Genomic DNA, 16,605 nt, shown 5'->3' on the forward strand with positions numbered 1-16,605 from the left:
GTGACGCCACTGAAACTAGCTAACTTTGTCCTGGAGACGGTTTGTGTGGCTGGCGGGAAACCAGTGAAAGCAGGTAAACCATCAGTGTTTGATCCCAGGATGAAATGCAGACAGCTGCGATGGATCCAGCGGAAGAGCCTCCGTCGATGTTGTGGGGACTGGATCCGGTGTTTTCCGCCTTCGCTCGGCTGTATATCAGAGACATCCTGGAGATGACGGAGTCCACCCAGGTACCAGGTAACAAACTGGACCTGTACCTCACCTTTTACTTGGTCGTCACTCCTGAAGCTCTAATTTTAAATTAGATTTTGTTAAAGCGCCTGTTAGCCTGCACCACGCATTGTGCAGAATTTTACATTTATTGAGCTCCTTTATTTTTATTTTAGCATTTATTGTACTTATTTATACCGTTTTAAATCCTCCGTTATTTCATTTCAACTACACCACCTGATGGTGCCAGGTGTGATGTGTTGTAGTTCCTGTCAGCGCATAAATGTAAACCCTGCAGGGGTGATGGAGTGGACCAGGTACCCCAGCTCAGAGGTCCACGGGGTCAGGCCCCATGTGATGACGTGCAAAAAGACAACAAAGAAACACAAACATTTGCAAAGTTGTGCCAAATAAATCTGTGATATCCAGACTATCACAAAGTTTTTACTGTCTGGATGTATTTTAGAAACCATAGTCTGTAAATCAAAGAAGGACATGAACCATTAAACACAGCAGCCATATTACTGGTCATGTAATTGCATTAAAAATAGTCCAACAGTTAGGGCTGGGCAAAACGATTATTTTCCTAATCGATGAATCTAGCGATTAATTTTTCGATGCATCGATTAATCTAACGATTCATTTTTCAATCCGATTCGATTTCGATTCGATTCGATTAATGATTTTCTCCCCCATTATTTGACTTGTATAGCAATTTCACATTTACTAATTTATGTATATAAATGAAAAACACAAATTTATTCATTTGAAGACCTTTTAATAAAAAAAAAAAAATTGCAAAATAAAGTTGTAGAGGTCGTACAATCAATACAATAGAGATAGCATTTAACAAGAAATGAAATGTGCAAACATATATAAAATTAAGGAAAAGTTAACAAAACATTTCAAATAAATAGCAACAATGGTGTCTTTAAACAAACAAAATGTAACATTCACTTTGCTTTCTGCCAAAAAGTGCTCTTCATTCACAAAACAAAATCCACAATAACATTGTACTACAATCTGCTGTTTTTAACAAAAAATTTAATGTTTTGCAAAACAAATATAACAAAGGAAATCATAGCAAAAAATTAATAATATACAAACAGCAGCAATGGCGTCTTTGAACAAATAATGAAATGACAAGTTACCCCTAAGTAGGACTCTGTGACCAGACTTGTCCAAGCATCAGTGGTAAGGGAGATTTTGGATGTTTTGGAGGCTTTTTTTAGTTCATTCCTTAGTTTCTCCACTGAAGTTTCATACTTTCTCTCCATCATGCTTGTAAAATGACGCTTAGACAGCAGAGTGTAACCTGGTTGGAAAGTGGTCAGCATTTCTTTGAATCCCTCACCCACAGCAAGTGGTCTCTTGTCTTTTAAAATCATAGCTAAGACGCTCTCAGTAAGTACAGCCACCTCCTGCGGGGTGCATGGTGTACTTCTTCTCTGACAGTAGTCCTCCAGACTTTTCTGTTTATTCCTGAAATCATAAATCACACACAGCACACAGATGAATTCGAATAATTACTAAATAATTATATGGAAAGCATAATATCAAAATAATCTGATAAGGATCTGGTTGAGATAGATAGATACACACATACTGTTATGCCATGTGCTTTCATAGCATAACAGTAAGAGGTTAATGATAATCCCCAATGTTGAACATATGATATGCAGTAATCATGATGGCTGGAAAAGATAACGTTTAAACACCCAGGGCTGATGGCACCTTTACTGGTGCACTGCTTTCTAGTCATTAGATGGCATAACTTTGACCTATAAGATCAAGCTGGAGAAGCATTATGTATAAAAACAGCGTTCAAATAGGATGAAACGCATTAAATTTGACAAATCAAGAGTTCATTGTCATTTTGCTTTTGCAAGCACTTTAACAATGTTGTAACAGTGTCCACGACGGCTACGTTTAGCAGGTGGTGCATTATCCTTGTTAACATTTCTCCTGCGGCCATTTCGCTGTCTCACATTTTTGTCTTTCGCCGATTCTGATAATCAGCCTGCGTGCATTCAGACTCATTTTGCCAGCATGGGCCACAAACAAAACAACAACAACAACAACTAAACAGCAGCTGCTGTATGTTACTGCTCAGCAGCTTAAATTAGTTTTGTATTTACGGAGGTTGGGTCTTTATCTCTGTGTCTATGAGTGAGTGTACGTCTACGTGGGGGGGGGGGGTCTGGATGAATTAACGGGTAAAAACTAGCGTTAGTAAAAAAGTTGAAAACTTACGGTGGTTTGTCCTTTGCAGAAGCTGCTCCTGGATGCAGTTGTTTGAGGTGCTGGTGCATAGCCGTCGTGCTTTTATGATAGGCCATTTCCACCTCACAAAGCCGGCAAACGACTGAATCACTTCCTTTTCTGTTAAAATATCCCCATACTGTAGAGCTGCGTGTTCGGGTGGAGTGATTTAAGTTGACTGCAACTGCCTCACTCATGATTTCGCTACTCGCTGCCGCCATGTCTTTTTTTGAAAGTGACGACGCATCGACGCAGATTTTTTTACGTCGACGTATTTTTTGCGTCGACGTAATCGATTACGTCGACGCGTTGTCCCAGCCCTACCAACAGTACAATCCTGGTCCAGAGGACCAGTTCAGGGACTCCAGTTAGCTCAGGTGAAGTCTAGCTAGACTGGACGATCAGGAGCAGCTTTGCTTCAGTGTCTTGCTCAGAGACACTTCAGCACATGGAGAGGAGGACACGCTGCTCTCTCACTGGAGACACACCTTCACCTTTAATTATCTGTTGTTTTCCACTCAAAGGGATTTACTTCTACAACCTGCACCCGATCTCCAAAGTCGACGTGCTGGGAACGGTGGTCTACAAGAGGGAGAGGGAAGACTTCTTCTGCTATGGAGGTGCTCGTCCTCACTCACTCCCATTGTGGAGTTGTGCTCATCACTGCTGTAGTCGTGAGACCTCACGATTGTATTCTGGTCACATGTGCTCTGTTTTTGTCTCCGCTGCTGCGTGCTCACAGTGGATGATGGTACGGGCGTTATAAACTGCCTGTGCTGGAAAAGTGACGTCCTGAAAGAGGAGCGGGAGCCGAGCAAGTGTGAGTTCATGTTTGTATCTCAGTGTTAGCCTGGCGTTGCTTTCAGTTTGTTCAGTAAAATGAAGCGCTCTGCCGCCTGCAGACATGTCCTTGTCCTCCTTTGTCAGCCTGGTGATGCTTCAGATGCAGAATCAATACAGAGCGAGTGTCCTCGTGTGATCTCCAGCAGGGGCACAACTCGGCGCCGCGGCTCAGGGAGGCTTCGACCCGGTGGCGGAGCTGCAGAAGCTGAGACGAGCCCAGCGGACGCGCTGCCGCCTGGAGATCGGAGAGCTGCTCCGAGTCAGGGGACCGGTGAAGACGTCGAGGCAGCAGAGGGAAATCAAGGCCTCCACCTACTGTGAGCGGAGACGGCTTCATCCGCACACGCTCTCATAACCACCATCACTGCAGCACCGACTGTCTGCAGCTGTTTATTCCACAGTTAGCCCACAGTCCTCCACAAATAACACAAAGAACCACAAACAGAGCGACACACACACAGAAACACACTCACAGTGAATATGTGGATGTGGGCAGGCTCCGCCTCCGTCCTCACCCGTGTGCTTGTGCGTCCTCAGATAAAGTGAGCGACTCGGTGATGGCGGTGCAGATTTCCTGGATGATGGAGGCTCCTCAGCTCTACAGACAGTGTTACAACAAAGCGCCTCAGCTGGAGCCCGACGCGGCGGGGTACGAGCATCCACCCAACACACCAGAGAGTCAACATTCAACCCCACACACACACACACACACACACACACCCCCAGTAGCTGAGTCCACATCAATAAACCACGTCTGACCCAGGATCAGCTCTTTTAAAAACAAGAACTTCAGTATATTTAATGAAGCCATTAAAAGTTTTATCCTCACTCTCTGAGTGATTTCACAGCTGTGGGCCAGAGTACACACGGGTGGGTCAACGTTTCACAGTTATTTTTTTCTCCATAATTACAGGAGATTTCATCATCACATTCTCAGGCTCTGTTTGAAGCTGCAGTCTAAACTCCAAGTGTCACAGTCTAAAGCCCAAATCTGTTCAGAGATCAGTGTCACAGGAGTTCAGTTGGTCTGCTTTCTGACGATTCGCTGCAGAGAACTTCTGAACGTCCTCGGAAAAAGAGGAGAAGCTAAAATAGATGCAGATGTTTCTTATTCCCACATCTTGTTGTGCCTTGAAATCCTCGGGCTGTGGTTATTTCAGGCTTACAGTGAACCTGACTAAGTTTTCAGTGGCGTTCTCAGATTTGTTGGCAGGACAGAAGGTGAAAGAGGTCGCAGGCTGCTTACACGTTTGATCAGCTGTTATTTTTTTTATTAGAGCAGCTCGAAGGGTCACGACGAACATCTGTCTTTCAGAGACTCGGCTGTCAGCTCCCTCAGCAGGGCAACAAAGATCTTGAAAGACTTTTTAAAGCAGAAGTCTGTGAGCAGGTTCAGACCCTACGATGTCCAGGACCTCCTGCAGCCTCTGATCTCCAGCCCGCCTCAGGCAGCATCCGCTGACCAGGTATGAACTGGGAGGGGACGTGGGACCAGTCGTCACACCTCGAAGCCTCCTTTTGAAAAACTGAAATAAACACCAGGATTTGATACTTTGCAGCAAAGTAAAACTGATTCTTCTGACATCACATTTTAAGGTCTCAGAACATGGTGTGCTGCATGCTAATACCAGTGTTAGCATGCTAGCTAGCAAAGGTGTGAAGATGTGAAAGCACGCCATCAAACGGCGCGTGCATGTTTGATATTTTCCCCAGAGAGTGTTTCTGATCTGGCACAGAAGGAAGCTGGAGCCTGACATGTTAGCACTGGTTAGTGTTAAAGCCTCGAGCAGGCGTCGGCAACCTTTCTGAGGATGAGTGCATCTAAAATTCCCTCAAAGTCAGTGTGCCATATGGTTGCATTAGCAATACATTTAGTAATGCTCTATATTAACAGTTACACACTATATAGAACAACTTTATAGAATTATATTAATACAGAGACACACATGTTAATGTGATCTCTGGTCTCAGAGTGTCCAGCATTCAGACGGCTACCTGAGGACTCGTGTGAGAGAAAATCTGCTCACACAGACATGTAGAGCCAAACACTGTCAATAAGGCCTCTGCAATGTTCTGAAGACAGTTAAACTTGTCAGGTAGTGACGTCCAGCAGGTGAACATGCAGCTCCATGAACACGCACAGCTGTGGATTCCAGCTGCGTTCGTAGTTCTGCAAACTTTGACCCCCACAGAGTCGAGCTTTTCAGTTCAATCAGCTGCATGTCGATGTCCTCTGTGTCCAGCCAGTTAATGCGAGACAATCCAGCTGCTCATTAAAGCTTCTGGTTTGATTAGAAAAGAAAACATTGGTCCAAACACCTCAAAGTCCTGAAAGCACATTGTGAATTCTGTCCTGAGTCTATGGATGTATCCGTGTGTTTCCGCGGTGCTGATGCTGAGCCGACAGCTGCTGAAGCTTTTGAAGTGTCGGGACGTGGAAATTTCAACATCGCTTGAAAAAACTGTCAGCTAGCAACGTCCCTCTCACCGGTAGGCTAAGTTATTTTTAGTCTGGTAGTTGGGTTGTTAGCTAAGATACCGTCATTAAGAAGCAGCACAGCTAATGTGTCTATGTGAGCTGATTTGCGATGTGCAGCACTGGCCCGGCCATTTATTTTTTTTAATGCATCTTCTCAGATTGATTCACTGCGTGTCGTGTCCAGGGCTGGACTGGGACAAAAAATCGGGCATTTTGACGAGAGACCGGCCCCCCAGGTATTAAAGCCATGAAGCCTTTGAATGAAAACAGACGCTGCTGTGACAGTGATGTGCAGTCTTGTTGGTATATGTGTGATTTCTATACATTTCACATCAGATAAAAACTTTGGTTGTAAGATTCAGATAATTATTTATCAAAAGCGAGAGATTTTAAATGAGAATAAGAAAGTATGTCTTTGTGCCCCACCTCTCCCTGTTAATGTCCTACCTGCCCCCTGGCAACACTTTGCTAGACCCGCCCCTGCACAGTTACCAGCTGTCAGCTACATAAAAAAGGATCCTGGTGTTATTTGTCTCTCAGAAACTGTTCATAACTTCCCTTCAACTCATCCATGTCACCTAAAAGGTAAACCTGTTTCTCCATCACAGCTCTGATGGTTCAGTAAGGACATCTCCTGGTTTCATCTTCAAAAACCCATCTGCCCATAAAAATGAAAAATCACCATTGAGCATAGACAAATGCCCAGTGGCCAGTCCAGCTATGGTCACCAGTTAACCCTCCACGTGCCAGCGGTGGCACGCGTGCCCAGGGTTACGACCCCTGGCCTACACTAAACCTCCAGCAGTGATTTTAACACGAGTTCCTCGTAGCATTGAAAGGTCTAACTCACGTGGAGGTGCAGCCGGCCTGTAAGCTGAGTGACAAATGTGTTCAGATCTGAAGCAAAATTCCTTCTTTCTTCGTTTCATTGGGTTTTTCTGTCTCGTGCTCCTCTGATGCTGATTAGGAGCCTGTCGCGGGTCCGTCTGCGTGCCAGCAGCTCCGTCAGCTCCTGAAGGAGGCCCTGCAGATCCTACAGGACGAGGGTGCCGTGTACCGCAAGGTCAAGTCCCAGGACGAAGTCTATCTCGTAAGAAACTGCAGACACATTCATCTCTGGGAGCTTTTTGCTGTGCCGTGCGTGACGCTGTTGCTCCTCGTCAGGTGACCGTGCAGGACAAGGACCTGCTCGTGGCCGTCAAAGACGTCATCAGGGAGGACTCGAGGAGGGAGAAGTGTGCGTGGACACGCTCAGTGCAGTACAGACACAAGTTTTGATTAGCGATGCCCTCACAGCTTTTCTGACCCTCCTCAGAGGCACGAATTATTTTTCAGAGGATGTAATTAAGAAAGAAAGCTTTTACCTGCTTGTCAGAAATCAAATGAGCACAACAATTACACCTGTTGCTCTCTGATCACAGCTCCGTTTTCACTGTGGCACAAACCCTTATCGTACTTTTAGATCTCACGTCTGTGTGTGTGTGTCTGTGTGTGCATTCATTTCCTCCTCCTGCGCCTGCAGATGTGGAGAAGGGCTGCCACGTCCTGCACATCCTGTCAGCAGTCAGGCAGCGGTACAGCCTCAACGTGAGCCGCGCCGCTCTGGAGCTCGTCCTCAAGACGCTCGAGTGCAACAGTGACATCATCAGCACCAGCGACAGCCACTACACCGCCATCTGAGGAGCCACTGCCGAGCATCAGCGCTCGGTGCATAAATCATGTTTAGCTTTTATCCAGCTGCTGTATGAGCGCACAAATGTTAAATATTAAGTTATTAAAGTTTCTAAAAACCATGACAACCACATGTAAACAAACCATCACTGTTATAAATATGTTTTTAAATAAATAAGAAACAAAGATGGGCCTCGAGCTGGCTGAAGTAGCCTGGGGGAGGTTCCCCGGCCAAGTCTCCCGGGCTCCACTCAGCACGTCTGCTCAAGAACATCATCAGATAAGAAGAAACCCCACAGACCATTTCCCCCGTGGCCTCCTCATAACATCAGTCCATTACCTCCTTATCAGCCCGGCTCCCCCCACAAGCTTCATTAGTCATAAACGTTCCATCCATGGAAGATAAACACGGAGAAGATGGTGTTTAAAGCAAAACTCGTGGCTTTATTGTCGCTAGAAGGAGGCTGGAAACACGTGATGACCATGATTAGTCACCTGCTGCTTCAGGCCTTCAGATGCAACACAAAGAGATGTTTAGGCCTTTGCAGCATCGTGTCAGGTGGAGGTGTGGGCGTCTCTACTGCGACCGCTGTGTGCGCAACCAGGACGGAGATGAGAAGGATGGACGGACAGGCGGACCTCCTGCGCGTGAGCCAGAGAATCAGTGTTTCCTGCACCCCACCCCCTCCCTGTGCCACCTCCCTAGAAACACGCCTGACTGAAGGTTGTCTCCTACATTCTTCACTAACTTCCACAGCAGCTCAGAGTTTCAGTTTTTCTGAAACCCTGGAAACATCCCTGTGGCGCCAAAACAGCAAAAACACACAACGGCCTCATTGTCACGGCTCCAGTTCATCATGTGAAACTGGTGAAGCGCTGCTTTCAGCAGAGATGCGTGTTTCTTTCCCACAGACACACAGGTCCTGAAGCCTCCGAGGATTCAAACACCTGGGGCAGATTTGTGCATTTTGCCTGCTTGGTAATCTAGCCTTATAAATGTAATTAGATTACCACGGAGCAGATGACCCTGCAGCAGGAAACCTGCAGCTTCCAGGCAGCTGCCCAGATGTGCTCCTGCTTACGGCAAAGCCTCAGAGATGAGAGGGTGTTTTTTTTAAAGTGATTTCAAACATTTTGAGGTACTTGAGTGTTTTCAAGGGAAATTATTATCTTTAAAAGTAATTTATTTATTTCTAAATACACTGAAACTATCATCAGATTGTGAAAAAAAAATCGCTTTGAGTTTGTCGACGGAAAACTTCTCCGGAAAGCAAACTAGGACCTTGCAGCGCTGTGGTGTAATACCACTTTGTACCACAGGGTGGCGCACACAGTGAGTCAGAGTAACTTATTTTACCAGGTCAGTCTTATTTACACGCGCGGACTGGGGAAGAGCTTTGAGGAGATGTAGGATGTAACTTTTGTAACATCAAAGGTTAAACAGCGCACTCATAAGACACGTGGAGCGGCACCACACCGCCCCCTGCTGCTGGGAGTTGCAGCTGCAGTTTGCAGAGCGGGATCACAAAAAGCATCTTTAAAGGTGCTGCTGCGTGCGCAGGGGGGCAGTGTTTAGTCACTAATTGGCTCCTTCATGTGGAGCAGAGGGGCGGCCGCTGACTGGTCGCCAGTGAAACATCTGTATCCATACTTCCACTTGCGCGTGTCTCTGGCCAGAAAGCTGCCGCTGCGTGGGACAGTGGTGGTTGTGGTGTTTAGCCTGTGACGTTCCCAGCCGCACGTGCTGCCAGATGTCCACAGCATTCCCGGTTCTCTGAGAGGGGGACGCTCGGGGGTGGCCGTACAGATTCCGGTTTCCGTGTCAGGGCAGCGGGATGGAGGCGCAGCCGGTACCGGCTCGTTCTAGTCTTCAGCCGTGAGGACGCGCGTGAAGCCCCGCCCCCCTCCGCCGGCAGCTCCAGGTATGCAGACCGCAGACACAAAGGCAGCCGCCGCACGTCGTTTCCGTTTGTGAGGTGACCGCCCGCCGCCGGCTCAGCCTGTGGAGGCTGCAGGCGAACCCGCTCACGGGCACGCGCTCAGATGGACCGTCGATAAGTTTGGGGTCGGATCGGATGCTGGTTGCGTCACGAGTACGGAGCGCCGAACCGTTAGCCGACACCGGCGATGCGCGCGGTGATTTCTCTGCCGTGATAAGAGTCAGCTGACCGGAGCCCCGCGGCCGCACGCACGCGCCTCCATGCAGAGCCTTTGCAGGGTGAAGATGCAGCTGCGCACCGTGCTGGACGTCAAGGTGGTGGACGTGGAGAAGAGGCGCAGTCCGTCCAAGCACTACGTGAGTCACCTGCACCCCCGCACCTGGTCCCGCTCACGAGTGTGTGTGTGTGTGTGTGTGTGTGTGTGTGTGTGTGTGTGTGTGTGTGTCCCTGTGTGTCTGTCTCTGTGTGTGTGTGTGTGTGTGTGTGTGTGTGTGTGTGTGTCCCTGTGTGTCTGTCTCTGTGTGTGTGTGTGTGTGTGTGTGTGTGTGTGTGTGTGTGTGTCCCTGTGTGTCTGTCTCTGTGTGTGTGTGTGTGTGTGTCTCTGTGTGTGTGTGTGTGTCTGTGTCCCTGTGTGTCTCTGTCTGTGTGTGTGTGTCTGTCTATGTGTGTGTGTGTGTCTGTGTCCCTGTGTGTCTCTGTCTGTGTGTCCCTGTCCCTGTGTGTGTGTCTGTCTATGTGTGTGTGTGTGTGTGTCTGTGTCCCTGTGTGTCTCTGTCTGTGTGTGTGTGTCTGTGTCCCTGTGTGTGTGTCCGGCCTGTTCACAGTCACAGTGTGACTCCTAAACGCAGCGTTTAGCCGTCTCTCCGTGCGGCCTGGCTGCTGGGGGAGAACAGCCGCTAAGCTCGTCTCGAGTTGCGGCTATCAGCGAAGGAGGCGCCGGAGCTCGGGCAGCGCTTCAGCACAGAGAGCACGAGCACAGGTGAGCTGTCACACAGCCAGCCTGCTGCCTCTGCTCATCAGCTTCATTGTTGTTCTGAGCTCCTGACATGCTTTGGTGCAGTGTGGACACACGGGCATCACTGTGGAGACACTGTACCCACAGTTTACCTTCAGGGGGGAGCTGTGCTCACCAGCATGACACATTCACGGTAACGAGTCCGTGTTACCGTCCTTTACAGACAGCTGAGCGTTTCCTCTTACTTCTGTCAAGATTCTGTTTCATTCTTGAGGAAACGATGCTCCAGTTAAAAGAAGTTTCCTGCAGATGTTCATGTGTCAGCCTGATGACTTCCCTGTGGTGGAAGCCCCAAACCCTGGTGCTCCGTTTGAAGCAGCATTTTCCTTCAGAACTCACAGATGCCTTCAAACACACAAGGAAAGGCGAGCAGCGCCTAAACGCTGCAACAGTGAAGACAATACTAATAACACTACAGTAATGTGTCCTCATCGTGTGGGGTTAGGCTGCTGTTGGTTCTTGATGGAGATTTTCTCCACTTAAAGCAATGCAGGGTGTAACATCTAGTCCTTTTACTGAATCTGACTGTTTCTACAATGTGTCCTTTGCCTGTTTCTGAATCTCTTTTTAACGCATATATTTGTGTTTGTGAAGCACTTTGTAACTCTGGGTTTTGTCACACAAACAGCTGTCAGTATTTATTAGAAGTTACTGTAGAGTGACCTGTACAGAGGGTCTCTGCCTCTCAGCCTGTAACAGCTCAATGAATCAGTGGAGGATGATGGTAGATGGATGGGTGGATGTATTGTGAGATGATGTCCAGGCAGGAGCAGCAGGAGACTTTCAGCACAGGGTAAACATGATAATCTGCTCGCTCCATGTGTCTCACGGCTGTGTTCGAGCAGCTGCTACTAGAACAAAACCAGATTCTGTTTAATGCAAGAGGACGGCGATAAAGTTGCTGCTCGCTCTGCTGCGTTTGTGCTGCAAACCTTAAAGCTGTTCTACATCGTTGTGCGTTGGATCCAGGGGTCGGATGGCCTGTCGTGGACTCACAGAGCGGTTCCTTCTTATTTAAAAGGATCTTCTCGCTTTACCTTCTGACTTGCACTCATCAGAAAAGTGCAGGAGGTTATTTCGCCCGTCCCAGGACTCCGGCTGCTGTCCCCAAAGCTCCCCCTGAGTTTGTAGGAGTGTGCTCTCACCGAGTGACCGAATGAGTTTAAGGTGATGTTCGGTGAGCTGTTATTGTCTGTAATCTCAAGTGTAAAGAGCAGAGCGCGTCCTCGCTGACAGGCCATTCGACGTGTCGGACATCGCAGCCGTGATAAAATCTCGTACGGCCGTCACTATCAGCTCCGTCTGGAGAAGAAGCTCTTTTTTAACCAGGAAGCTGAAGTTTAAGTTGATGTCAAATCATGAGAGGATAAATTCTATACATTAAACCTCTTTGTTTGAAAGCTCGTGCCAAGGTGAGATGACCCTGCTCCGCACTGAGCATGTGCAGAGCAGGTTTGTGCACAGTGGCTTAATTTTATTCCTTTGAAAGCCAGATCGGTTCATCCTTGATAACCTGTAATAATCCTTTTTGCAGTCATGGCTGAAAAAAAGCCAGTTGCTGTTAATGTTGTATTTAATCTCTTAAAGGCCTCGTTGCATCAAACCTCTTTCCTGTAGGAATCTCGGTCACTTTATTCTCCACTTTCTGGACCAAGCGAACCCTCGTGACAGGCTCCAGTGGTTATTATTACTTTCCTGAAGCTCACCTCCTGTGGCCTCGCTCATCAATACCACACTTGTTATAAGCGTGACAGCGAGAGTTTGTGCCGGAGCTCTGCACCTCACATCCCCGCTTCAGATCCTATTTCGAGCTCATAAACAAGTCAAAATAAATGACCACCATGAAAGGAACACGATCTTGCTCATATGCAATTACATTCCTGCAGGCCCTTAGGCTGAGTGATATGTGGACACAATTAGCGCACTTATTCTCCTCAGTGTGCCGGGACACAACGAACCTGCTGCAGAAAACGAAGGAAGATAAAAAACCTTGTTTTCAATCATTTAAGGCCTGTTTAGGAGCACGTGACACGTCCAGCGTCGCAGCACAGTTCTGCAGTGCACACAGACTGTAAATAAAAGATGCAACTGCCTCAATGTCACCAGTTGGCTGCCACCGTCTTAGCTTTCTGAAAACCAGGAGTGAGCATGTTTGGAGATGGGGCTGGAATGCTAAGTTAGTACTAATGCTAGCTAAGCTAGGGCTAGCTAGGGTTAGCACGGTGCAGAGAGCTGCAGTGATGGTTTGGAGACGATGGAAGATATTCAGATGTTTACTGGGAGTGAGCAGCATGGACAGGGTTAGAGATCAGTCCGTCAGAGTGACTATGAGTGGATATACTGGACAGAGGACGATGAAGAAGGAGCTGCCAGGCAGGAGGAAAAGAGGAAGACCTCAGAGGAGATTCGTGGGCTGGACTGACTGAGGAGGACAGTAGGGATGGAGGGACGAGCGACGGCTCTGCTGTGGTGACCCAAAAGAAGACGACCACCCTGTGTGGAGCCATCCGTTGGACCTGATTGGAGCGTTTTGGTTGCTTTTACCTGCAGTGACACTTCAGTCAAAGCAGCCACATCTCCTCATATGGATGAGTTTCAAAAACACACAAAATATTCCTTTACTTCTGTTCTGTTGGGATAAAGTAGAGCTGGGCGATATGAGATTTTTTCATATCACGATATGTTTTTTTCATTTCAGGCGATAACGATATCTATCACGATATAAGCCAAATAACTATATTTGTAAGATTTAAATGTGCCGTTGCTCACAAGTAAAATGTGAAATAATCAGCAGCCTGTTTTTATTTAAATATTTATTTCCCATAATAAGTTCAACAGGGTAGATGTACTTAAGGAACATGAGACTTTTTCAGATAAATAAAGGCAAATATTGCAAACTACACAAAAGGCAGCCGCTAAAGCGTTTAAGTTTCAAAATAGAACAAACGAAACAGACTAAACTGTCAATTCCACTTAGAAACAAAATATTAATTCTAAAAATAAATCTTAGTTTGTTTTACAGAAGAACAGACAAAACTGACTAACTTTTGTCAATATCAAATAAACTGAGAACTAAAAGGAAATTCTCAATCTCTCCTTGTTGTATAGCTGAGCTTTTCAAACAGTTTTAACAGTTACTTTAGTCTGACAAAAGCCAAATGACGAATTAGCGCTTCCAGTCAGAGACTGAGGCTACGTCCACACGTACACGGGTATTTTTGAAAACGGAGATTTTCCGTTTCTGTTTTAAAAAATAATCCCGTCCACACATAAAGGCAGAAATGAAGGAAAACGCTGCTATGAACATGCCAAAGCAGCAGGTGGCGCTAGATTCCTAACCGTACCGAAATGTTGGCCAATCAGAAGTCTAGAAGCCTCGGTGGGAAAAAGTAAACAAAGCTGGGGCATAGAAGCAGAACCGAGTCGTATGTGTGGAGGGACAGTAACTGTGTGTATATGTAAGCATTTAAACACTGCAGAGAGTAGAATTAACAGTATTGTAGAAATTCATTTCACCGAAACAATAACGTGGCGCACAGTGTGACGCATGCACCAGTTTATTGTATTTCCAGACTTGCTTTCGGCACAATTTACAGTGCGCGCTACTCTGTTTTTTGTCAGACTTGAAATAGCCGAAATACCTTCACACTACGGAACTTCTATGGCTCTTCCGTTCGACAATCTCTCCGGCGTTGGAACCATCATCTGTTTTCTCTTCGGTCACGCTCGGTTGATTTTTCTAGTCGGCACACTCATTTCCTCCATTACCCGCTGGCTGCTTCCCAAACAAACACACGTGCGGCTTGGCACTTGTGCTGCACGTAACAAGCCACGCGACGTGACGCTGCGGCTGTGATTGGTTCGGCTCTGCGCTACTTAATTTGGATTGGCTGACCTTTTTTTTTTTTTTTTTTTTAAGAGGACAAGAGCGGCGAGGTCTATCGCGATAGCTTAATTTCTCTATCGAGTAAAAGTTATATCGCGATACATATCGTTATCGTTCTATCGCCCAGCTCTAGGATAAAGGCAGGAAAACCAGGTGGTGCAGATGTAGTCAGCTGTCACTGCACCAGATCTTTGCCCTGTCCTGCCTTATCCACTAATACATTAAACATAGAAGTGACAGATTAAGAAGCAGGGATGGAAACCACTATCTTAGCTTAGTTTAAGATATTAGGATGGTAAAAGTCACCGTCTCCTGTGTCCCGCTGCTTTTGGACGGAGCTCGGCTGGCCGGTTGCTCCTGTCTGCAGTGTTTGTGCTTATTAGCATGAAAATAACTGGAGCTAAGCTGATCTCTGTGCGCCTCCAGCTCCATACTTAATACACAGACAGGAGATCAGTCTTCTAAGCTCGCTCTCGGCAGGAAAGCGAATAAATGCACTCCTCAGAACGTCAAATTATTCCTCAAAAACACACACGGAAAGCAAATAATTATTCTTAGCAGGCTAATTGAAAATACACCCACAGGCAGGTGCTCGGAGACACTGAATTAATGGTCTACTGTTGATAATATAGACACGGTTTCAGTGCAGCGCGGGCTCTTTCTCCCTTAGAGTGGATTAGTCGTGTAACACGAGCTTCCCAAATCGGTCCTGCTCTATAGGAAGGCTTGCTGAGCGCGATCCAGGCCACTCGTGTGTGCAGTGAAGGCGTAAGAGGAGCTTCTTCTCAGAGCCGTACTGTGTTTGGAGCTCCACGGTCTCAGCGGGCTAGTCTGTGGCCTAGTTTCCCTAGCTACCCGGTCTCAAGGGACGAGGCGAGTCACTGTGAGGAGAGAAAAGTGGGAGGTGGGGCGAGAGGGAAGCGGAGAAGACGAGAGGAAGACACAATCTGTGGAAAACACTGAATCCCATTTGTAATGTTTGTGAAACCAGCTGGAAATGCTTATCCTGTGGGAGGGGAGGGGGGGATTACAGCCTGGCTTTTGTCAGAGGGGAAACTGGACCGCTGAGTCGCAAACACGAATCAAACACACACTTTTTTTAAAGGGTTTGTGTACTTGCAGCAGGAGGTGATAAAAGAGAAAGCAGGCCGGGCACGGCCATGTTTACTTTAAGCTTCTGTTTCCCTACAAGTCCCAGTCCCATAACGTTTCATTTTCCAGAGACTCCTGCGCTGCGCCGAGGCCCAGGCTGGAAGACACTGTTATTTGGCGCCGTAAAACATCTCTTCAGAGGGCCGTCCACACTCGCATGTTTATTGGCCTATCAAACACAGGCTGATATCTCAGTAAAAAGAGCGCCTTTTTCCAGACTCGCCTCTAACTGGGAAGACGACGGTTTACGAGGCCGCCTGCTTTTTGTTTTGGGAGAGGTTGATGAGCAGCGGGCGGCGGCTGGTGTCAGCGCGTTTGAGGCGGGCGCCGTCATGCCGTGCTGATATCACCAGGACCTCAGGTCGTTTTCGTGCGTTTGATGATCGAGGAAAGAACGACGACTGTGTTTTTGGTGAAGGCACGTGTGTGAACACCTCCTGGCGATGACGTCATAACTGGAGCTGATGAGAGATGGCGTGCGTGTGGACATCATGTGTGGCCTGCACGGTGCTGGCTTTGGTTTTGTTGTTTGGGAAACGGTTGGATCTTATGTGAGCGAGCAGGTGGAGTGATGGAGGGAGATGGAGTTGGCTTGCAGCTCTTTTCATGAGATTAACAGATAGTCAGGGAAACTGGTTAAAACATTATTAGAATTAGATGCTGCTTCTCTCCCAAAGCACAAGGATGATTTACGAGGAATATTTGAGCGCAATCAGCTACAGTACAGCAGCAGTTAGACTCAGTCACACGAATACGTCAGTTTAAACAGTTAATCCAGTGACTTAGACTGTTGCTGTAGCCGGCAGTTGGAAGATAAACTCCCATCAGTTTGGTTTCCAGAGGCAGCGGTTAGCAGCTATCAGCAGGAAGCTGCAGACAAAGCCAACAGACATCACCTGTCAGATTAAAGCGCAGGTGTGCTGGTAGTCTGACGTGCACATCCCTGGGAATCACTACTGTGATTGGCCTGTTCAGTAACGTTTGGCTCCTCCTCAATTCAGTTTTATTTATACAGCTTCAAATCACAACAGCAGTCGCCTCAAGGAGCTTTATATTGTACAGTAGACCCTACAATATCACCCAACAATCATATGACCCCCTATGAGCAGCACTCTGGCGACAGTGGGAAGGAAAAACTCCCTTTTAA

General features: G+C 47.2%; 2 protein-coding genes across 8 annotated transcripts in view; both read left to right on the forward strand.

Moving 5' to 3' along the window:
- Positions 1 to 7,663, forward strand: stn1 (STN1 subunit of CST complex). Of its 4 annotated transcripts, none has more exons than XM_080880452.1 (10): positions 1 to 237; positions 2,997 to 3,092; positions 3,215 to 3,292; positions 3,462 to 3,632; positions 3,853 to 3,964; positions 4,631 to 4,781; positions 5,953 to 6,030; positions 6,762 to 6,884; positions 6,959 to 7,031; positions 7,317 to 7,663. In XM_080880452.1, exons 1-10 carry the CDS (start codon positions 105 to 107, stop codon positions 7,472 to 7,474), a joined length of 1,173 nt encoding a protein of 390 aa, XP_080736578.1. In that variant the 5' UTR covers positions 1 to 104; the 3' UTR covers positions 7,475 to 7,663. The 4 variants fall into 4 exon arrangements, with proteins under 4 accessions (XP_080736578.1, XP_080736580.1, XP_080736577.1 ...); XM_080880454.1 differs by having other exon boundaries at positions 3,459 to 3,632; positions 6,959 to 7,111; positions 7,317 to 7,453; XM_080880451.1 differs by having other exon boundaries at positions 2 to 237; positions 3,459 to 3,632; positions 7,317 to 7,639.
- Positions 7,664 to 8,671: 1,008 nt separating this feature from the next.
- sh3pxd2aa (SH3 and PX domains 2Aa) overlaps positions 8,672 to 16,605 on the forward strand; it is a 101,297-nt gene continuing 93,363 nt past the window's right edge. For 2 of the 4 annotated variants that reach the window (XM_080880445.1, XM_080880447.1), the window contains exon 1: positions 8,672 to 9,761. In XM_080880445.1, coding sequence (XP_080736571.1) covers positions 9,666 to 9,761 — 96 coding nt within the window. In that variant the 5' untranslated portion in view covers positions 8,672 to 9,665. The remainder of the gene's footprint in view (positions 9,762 to 16,605) is intronic. The other 2 variants (XM_080880446.1, XM_080880448.1) reach the window with 2 other exon arrangements.

The sequence above is a fragment of the Rhamphochromis sp. 'chilingali' genome (assembly GCF_963969265.1).
Source record: "Rhamphochromis sp. 'chilingali' genome assembly, chromosome: 4".
Taxonomy (NCBI): Eukaryota; Metazoa; Chordata; class Actinopteri; order Cichliformes; family Cichlidae; genus Rhamphochromis; species Rhamphochromis sp. 'chilingali'.